The sequence below is a fragment of the Penaeus vannamei genome, chromosome 40 (assembly GCF_042767895.1).
Source record: "Penaeus vannamei isolate JL-2024 chromosome 40, ASM4276789v1, whole genome shotgun sequence".
NCBI lineage: Eukaryota > Metazoa > Arthropoda > Malacostraca > Decapoda > Penaeidae > Penaeus > Penaeus vannamei.
In genome coordinates, this window is record NC_091588.1 from 22,878,115 (window position 1) to 22,886,467 (window position 8,353).

General features: G+C 37.6%; 1 protein-coding gene across 1 annotated transcript in view; it reads left to right on the forward strand.

Moving 5' to 3' along the window:
• The first annotated feature begins 2,039 nt into the window (after positions 1–2,039).
• Positions 2,040–8,353, forward strand: part of LOC113820319 (carbohydrate sulfotransferase 11) — a 9,157-nt gene continuing 2,843 nt past the window's right edge. Inside the window, exons 1-4 of the mRNA XM_070117224.1 lie at positions 2,040–2,430; positions 4,823–4,971; positions 6,041–6,113; positions 7,557–7,663. Of these exons, the coding sequence (XP_069973325.1) occupies positions 4,832–4,971; positions 6,041–6,113; positions 7,557–7,663 (320 nt within the window). The 5' untranslated portion in view covers positions 2,040–2,430; positions 4,823–4,831. The remainder of the gene's footprint in view (positions 2,431–4,822; positions 4,972–6,040; positions 6,114–7,556; positions 7,664–8,353) is intronic.

An 8,353-nucleotide genomic window follows, 5' to 3' on the forward strand; every position in this document is an offset into this window, starting at 1 on the left:
TGTGTCTGTGCATGTGACTGAGCGTGTGTGTCCGTTTGTGTATGTGTATGTGCGTGAATGTGAGTATACATACATACGTAGTCACACACACACACACACATACACATCCTAATCTGAACTCTCATTCCACATCGCACATCATCAACAACGCACAAAGAATACCAACTCCCTCATCATCGCTGGCCGTTTTTAAGATGCAAATGAACACCTGCTTTGCCCAGCACACACCTGTTTCGCGTGAAGGGAGTGACCACGGCAAGTGTCAGCTCTGAAGCCGGTGATTCCCTTAGTCAAACCCTAGACCCTGGGGTTGGATTCGCTGCTTTTCTGCCTTGAAGTGGTTGGTGGTAAAGGGAGAAAGGGAGGAAGGAAGGAAGGAGGAAGGAGGAAGTAAAGTAAAGAAATACGGGGTGGAAGGAAGGAAGGAGGAAAAGGAAGAAGAGGGAGGAGTTGGAAGAAGAGAAAGAGAAGGAAAGAGAAAGGAGAGAGTAAAGTAAAGGAAGATAGGGTGTAAGGAAGGAAGGAAGGAAGAAAAGAAGAAGAGGGAGGAGGAGTTAAAAGAACAGAAAGAGAAGAAAGAAGGAAGAAAGGAGAGGGTAAAATAAAGGCAAACAGGGTTGAAGGAAGGAAGAAGAGAAAAGGAAGAAGAGGGAGGAGTTTGGAGAAGAGAAAGAGAAGGAAGGAAGGGAAGAAGAAAGAAAGGGAAGAAGGAAGGAAGTGAAGGGAGGAAGGGAAAAAAGGAAGAAAAAGAAGGAAGAAAGGGTGGAAAGTGGGAAAAGAAGGAACGGAGGAAGATGAGAACAAAGGAAAGAAGGCAAGAAGTGAAGAAAGTGTACAAATATATGAAGTGAGAAAAGAAAGAATATAGGAAGAGAAGTGGGCAAGAAAGTGACAGTGAATTATTGACTCAGGCAAGCACAGGCTATAGAAGTGGGAGTGAAATAAGAGAGAGAGAGAGAGAGAGAGAGAGAGAGAGAGAGAGAGAGAGAGAGAGAGAGAGAGAGAGAGAGAGAGAGAGAGAGAGAGAGAGAGAGAGAGAGAGAGAGAGAGAGAGAGAGAGAGAGAGAGAGAGAGAGAGAGAGAGAGAGAGAGAGAGAGAGAGAGAGAGAGAGAGAGAGAGAGAGAGAGAGAGAGAGAGAGAGAGAGAGAGAGAGAGAGAGTAAGGAAGAGAGAGAGAGAGTAAGGGAGAGAGAGAGAGTAAGAGAGAGAGAAAGAGAAAAAAGAACAAGAGCGAGAGAGAGAGAGAGAGAGAGAGAGAGAGAGAGAGAGAGAGAGAGAGAGAGAGAGAGAGAGAGAGAGAGAGAGAGAAGAGGAGAGAGAGAGAGAGCGAGAGAGAGCAAGAGAGAGAGAGAGAGAGAGAGAGAGAGAGAGAGAGAGAGAGAGAGAGAGAGAGAGAGAGAGAGAGAGAGAGAGAGAGAGAGAGAGAGAGAGAGAGAGCGAGAGAGAGAGAGAGAGAGAGAGAGAGAGAGAGAGAGAGAGAGAGAGAGAGAGAGAGAGAGAGAGAGAGAGAGAGAGAGAGAGAGAGAGAGAGAGCAAAAGAGAGAGCAAAAGAGAGAGAGAGCAAAAGAGAGAGAGAGGGAGAAAAACAACAACAAAAAAAACGAGAGCGAGGAAAGAGGAAGAGAAACAAGGACATAAGAAATAAGAGAAAAAAAAGACAGACAAAACCAACACAGCGATCGGACCCCGAAGACCACAGGACACTCGCCCCTCCACCCTCACCCAACCATGTTCGCGAGACTAAATAGGAGAACCAACCTCATCCTGTTAGCTCTCCTGACCATTTTCTACCTCTACCGCTTCCTCTCTACCTTGAGACACCTTAAGGACGTCCACAGCCTCTCGGTGGACGCTGAAAGGGCGGCGATAAGGCAAGCTGTAGTAGTGGGAGGCGTTGGGGGCAATGTGGGTGGTGGAAGTTTTATAGTGAGAGAAAATGAAGAATTGATTGAGGATGGTGATGGATGGGGAGAAGAGGGAGGAGGAGGAGGAGGTGGGAGAGAAGAGGAAGAGGAAGAGGGGGAGGAGGAGGAGGAGGAAGAAGAAGAAGAGGGAGGGGTTGGAAAAGTAGGAAAAGAAAAAGTAGAAGGACTAGGTGGGAGAGAAGGAGGAGGAGGGGAAGAAGGAGGAACAGGAGAAAAAGAAGGGAAAGAGGAAGGAGAAATCAAAACAAAAGAAACTATAGCAGGAAAAGGACACGAAAAAACAAATAAAAGTGAAGAGGAAACAGAAAGAAGAGGGACAAAAGAAGACGAAAGAGACAACGGAGGAAGAGAAAGACAAGAAACAGAACGAGCATTGGAAGAAAGGAAAAAGAAAGTCCAGGAATATTGCAGAAGGTACAAAGTGGAGGAAAATCTACGTAACACAATACAGAATAACATTTTCTTCCTCTGGAACTACAAAGTCTCCACCTGTATAATTGAAAAGGTAAGGAAATAATTGGAAAGTAATTAGTGGATATGATTACCTAGGACCACAGTGGCGATGAAATTTACTTTAATAATAGTATCAAAAGTAATTAGTGGATATGATTACCTAGGACCACAGTGGCGGTAAGATTTAGTTTACTAATAGTATCAAAAGTAATTAGTGAATATGATTACCTAGGACCACACTGGCGGTAAGATTTAGTTTACTAATAGTATCAAAAGTAATTAGTGGATGTGATTACCTTGATCGTACCACAGTGTCGTTGAAATTTACTTTAATAATAATATCAAAAGTAATTAGTGGATATGATTACCTAGGACCACAGTGGCGGTGAAATTTAGTTTAATAATAGTATCAAAAGTAATTAGTGGATATGATTACCCTGGTAGGACCACAGTGGCAGTGAGATTTAGTTTAATAATAGTATCAAAAGTAATTAGTGAATATGATTACCTAGGACCACACTGGCGGTAAGATTTAGTTTAATAATAGTAAGTATCAAAAGTAATTAGTGGATGTGATTACCTAGTACCATAGTGGTGGTGAAATTTACTTTATTAATAGTATCAAAAGTAATTAGTGGATATTATTACCTTGATCGTACCACAGTGGCAGTGAAATTTAGTTTAATAATAGTGAGTATCAAAAGTAATTAGAGGACATGATTACCTAGTACCACAGTGGCGGCGATGTTTGATTTAATAATAAATAATAATCAATATTCCTGATTCGTTAGAGGTACTTAGAGCAGTGATGTTAGAGAATTAATACTATGATAATGCCATGCTAATACTACTACTTCTACAGCTAAAAATAATAATGAAAATAATCATTATTATAGTAACAGTGATAATAGGCTAATGATTGTAGCAATAACCATAATCATCACAATGAATGATATTGATGATAATGATGATCATATGAATAATAATAGCAGTAAAGGATGATAATGTTAAAACAATAATGACAAAAACAAAAACATCAAGAAGAAATTAATGGCAATTACAATAACAATGGTAATGATGATAATGATAATTCTTAGCATGGTTATCATCATTATTAATGTTATCATTATTTCATTATCATAATCATTATTTTATTATCATCATTATTTTATCATTATCATTATTTTATCATCATCATTATTTTATCATCATTATTTTTTCATCATCATCATAATTTTATCATCATAATTATTATCACTTTCATTGTTATTATCATTACCATCATCATAATCTTCATCAGCATCAACATCAACATTATCTTAATAACAAACATCATCATTATGATAATGATGATGATGATAACAACAATATAAAATTTAAAGGAACAGTGTTAGTAGAAATGATTAATAGTGAATAATAGTAGTAACAATAACAATAGCAATAATAATAATTATAAGAAGAATAACAATAATAATAATAATAATAATAATAATAACAATGGCAATAACAGTACTTATAATGAAGATTATCATTATTATAATAACGGTAATAACATTAGTTGTTTTAGTACAAGTATTGGCAGTCGTATTATTAATGATAAATGGGATAATGATGATAAAAATAGCAATATAGATTATAATGATAATGATGCAATACCTGTTTTTAGCGAGAATAATCTTTAATGATACTATTGATAAGAGTGTTATTAACTTAATTCTTTTTCTTTCTTTCCGTTCCACTATTCCTCCTCTCCCTTTCTCCCTTTCTATTTTCTTTCTTTCCATCTTCTCCTTCCTCTCTTCTCTCTTTTCCCCTTTCTACTCTCTCTCTCTCCATCTCACGCTCTTGTTCCTTCTCTCTATATTCCTCCCCCTCCTCCTTCCTCTCTCTCTCTCATTCGCTTTACCAACTTCTTTCTCTGTTACTTCACCTACCATCTTCGACTCCCTCTCCCCCCCTCTCTCTCTCTCGCTTTACCTCCTTCTCTCTCTTTCTTTATCTCCCTCTCTCTCTCTCGCTTTACATCCTTCTCTCTCTCTCTCTCTCTCTTTCCTCCTTCTTTCTCTCTCTCTTCCCTCCTTCTCTCTCTCTCTTTTTCGCTCTACATTCCTCTCTCTCTCTTTCTCGCTTTACATCCTTCTGTCTCTCTCTCTTCCCTCCTTTTCTCTCTTCCGTCCTTCTCTCTCTCTCTCTTCCCTCCTTCTCTCTCTCTCTTCCCTCCTCCACTCTCTCTCTCTCTTCCCTCCTCCTCTCTCTTTCGTCACTCCTTCTGTCTCTCTCTTTCCTCCTTCTCTCTCTCTCTTTCCTCCTTCTCTCTCTCTCTCCCCTCCTTCTCTCTCTCTCCCTCCCATCCTTCTTTCTCTCTCTCTCTTTCCTCCTTCTCTCTCTCTTTCCTCCTTCTCTCTCCCCCTCCCCCCCTCTCCCCCTCCGCCCTCTCTCTCCAGGTCGGTTCCATGTCGTGGCGTCGGAGAATCTGCGACCTGAACCACATCAAGACCAACACGCACGACCCTAGAAGAAGACGCCTACTCAGGAAGCCCCAGGAAGTCGTCTTAAGGAACATAGCCGCTACGTCGAGCATTGTGACCGTGAGGTAAAGAAAACAGGGAGAAAATGTGTTTGTGTTGGGTTTGTTTGTGATTAAAAAAAAAACGTGTTGTTTGTGTGTTTGTGTGTGATGAAAAAATCGTGTTTGTGTGTGGTTAAAAAATCGTGTTGTTTGTGTGTCTGTATATGATGAAAAAATATATATATTGTCTTATGTTATTCAATATGTAATTTGGAAGCCGTCATAATGTGTACAATAATTTTGTTTTAAGTTGCTTTGAAGTATGTGAACAAGCTCTTTTAGAGAGGCCTATGGAGTCTAAAACATACATAAATGTATACATATATACACACCTATATCTATTCACACATATCTTTATATCGATTCATACACAAACACGTGTCTATACCTATCTATCTATAAACACAAACTCACATACTTTGCTTCCAAGAACTCCCGAGACATACAAAAACACCAAGAACAGCAGTGCGGGCAGAAATCTATTTTTCTCAGATGGAACACACTCAAAACATAACACCACAAAAATTCCCTTTTTAACACCACAAAATCCCCTTTTTAACACCACAAAATCCCCTTTTTAACACCACAAAAATCCTTTATTCCACAAAATCCCCTTTTTAACACCACAAAATCCCCTTTTTAACACCACAAAATCCCCTTTTTAACACCACAAAATCCTCTTTTTAACACCACAAAATCCCCTTTTTAACACCACAAAATCCCCTTTTGAACACCACAAAATCCCCTTTTGAACACCACAAAATCCCCTTTTTAACACCACAAAAATCCCCTTTTGAACACCACAAAATCCCCTTTTTAACACCACAAAAATCCCCTTTTTAACACCACAAAATCCCCTATTTAACACCACAAAATCCCCTTATTAACACCACAAAATCCCCTTATTAACACCACAAAATCCCCTTTTTAACACCACAAAAGCCCCTTTTTAACACCACAAAATCCCCTATTTAACACCACAAAATCCCCTTTTTAACACCACAAAATCCCCTTTTTAACACCACAAAATCCCCTTTTTAACACCACAAAAATCCTTTTTAACACAACAAAAATCCCTTTCTTTATTCTACAGGCATCCCTTGACTCGATTAGTGTCCTGCTACAGAGATAAGTTTGAAAATGGTGCTCATCCATCCCTACACGAGGTAAGGGTAAATACGATAGGCCTATGTATAAGCAATAGGCACATCATATATCATATTTATAGGTATCCACGTACGCGCACACACAAACACATACACACCTCTTTGGACAATCATTTTTACTTGAAATTATACTGGATATGACAAGAAAATACATGTTTCCTTACGTGATGCTTTTTATATTCTGTTAACAACTGATATATTGTAAAATTCTACTATACTTTTTTATTGACACACCTTAACATGCGATAATCTTTGGCTCGAAAGTAATAAACTGCCTCACAAGAAAATTTGCATATGCTTATGCTATTTCGCGTAAAACTCTTCAAAAATCGCAGCTGGTGAGAAGACTATATGTGTTTTCCTTTGAACTTTTTTCATTTTTTTTTTTTATCTTTTTTACTTTCATTTTTTTTTTTTTTACTTCTTTGTTTACATTTTTTTTTCTTTATTTTTCAAACGATAAAATAATATAAACCTAAAGGAAACATCGAGTAGTGAAACCCAAGGAATACATATACAGGTATAACCACTCCATCTTGATGAAAATCCTAATTGGCAACTTCCGAGCTAAGCCCCGCCTCATCAACTTTTTTAAATTGCAAATCTATATATTTTATTATTTTTTTCTTGGTTTCTTTTTCGATCATTTTTCATCATGGTTATTTATGAACCACTTTCAAAGAAAATATACTGAAAAACACTTACCATAATGTATCACATAAATTGTTGAGATCTAGAAAAAGGGGTGGAGCTTGTGACGTCACCATGTTTAGCCAATGAGAGTGCTCTGTGAGATATCAATTATTTGAATAATTGACTTACTATTGTTATGATTATCAACACTAAAACCAAAGTTGCCCTCTTGCATTTACGATAACGAATAGGTCTTTACCATTAACAGCTGTCAGAATACTCCAGGGGAAAAGTCAATTTAATTTTGGGTTCAATATGGCTACTAAATGGAAGTGGAATTACCTAGTTATACGTTCCTTAGTATAACCATATGATATAGGCCTGGGCAAGGTTATAATAACCATTAGAGACGGTTAATTCTCAACTCCGCAAGGTAAATTTTCCAGTCCTTTAAGCAAGAATTCTACTGGCTGTATTTCTAACAATTTACTTATTTTGAACTATGCTTTACCATTTTTTTCATGTTTGATGTTACAAGCAATGGCTGAATACTGAAACACTGAAAATATTTAAACGACTTTATGATTAAAAAACCTGGAAGAGCCACGTATGGTATAACTATTCTATTTCCATCTATTCTTCAATTGTTTTCCCTTTGTAATGTATTTCTTCAGTTATTTCGTGTCCAGATATTTTCTAACGTATTGACAAATATATATTTTATTCAGTGGACAATTTTCAAACTGAGAATCAAACCATCAACTTTGCTCCTCAATTAAAATGATAACAGTAAATGCATATCTTCTACAGAGACATTGGAGGGACTTCTACATGCCTACCTTATTCTGCAACGGGCGCATCCCTCCAGATCTACACCTTAAGATAGGCCTACAAGACCCTCTCGAACCTGGCAAAAAGTAAGTGTTCGGTATACGTTGCTCAGCTTCGTTTTTTTCTGTATCTTTATATGTGTATATCTATACATCTATATCTATCTATACGACAATATACATGGGCACACGCTAATGTAAGTATGGGTATCTGTATAATAAAAAGCATGTCCTCGATTTATAGAGAAGACTTGCCGTCTATGAAACTTGTCAAACTGAGGACCATTTTTCTTTTCATTCAAAGTAGGGTTAAATTACGCACATATACACACCCATAATATAGCAATGTTAAGTCTAGTAAAGCAATATAATAAAAAAACATCTATCTATATAAGAAAGGTTATAAAGATAGATGTTTTTTATACCTTAAATCAGTGATTAAAAGGGACTTCGATGTTCAGCTTCAACCTCCACTCCTCGCCTATGAGCGCCATCTCTGTAACCACAAACACCGCTACTCGCCCACGTGTGTAACCGCAAAACGCTCCGGTGTTCGTGGCATGTTAACAGTTAACCGCTAACTCCCATTTGTTACTCTGATCACTAGTATATTTGTCGTATAGCTAATGCTCTGATATGTTATGTTCTGTATGTTTGTATGTGGGTTCATTTCTAGCAGTTTGCATAAGTTTCTGTATTTTCTATTTTTATTATTATTTTTTTTTATGTAAGGATATATAATTTTCATTTGCTCAACGTGTTCCTGTCCATCAAGTG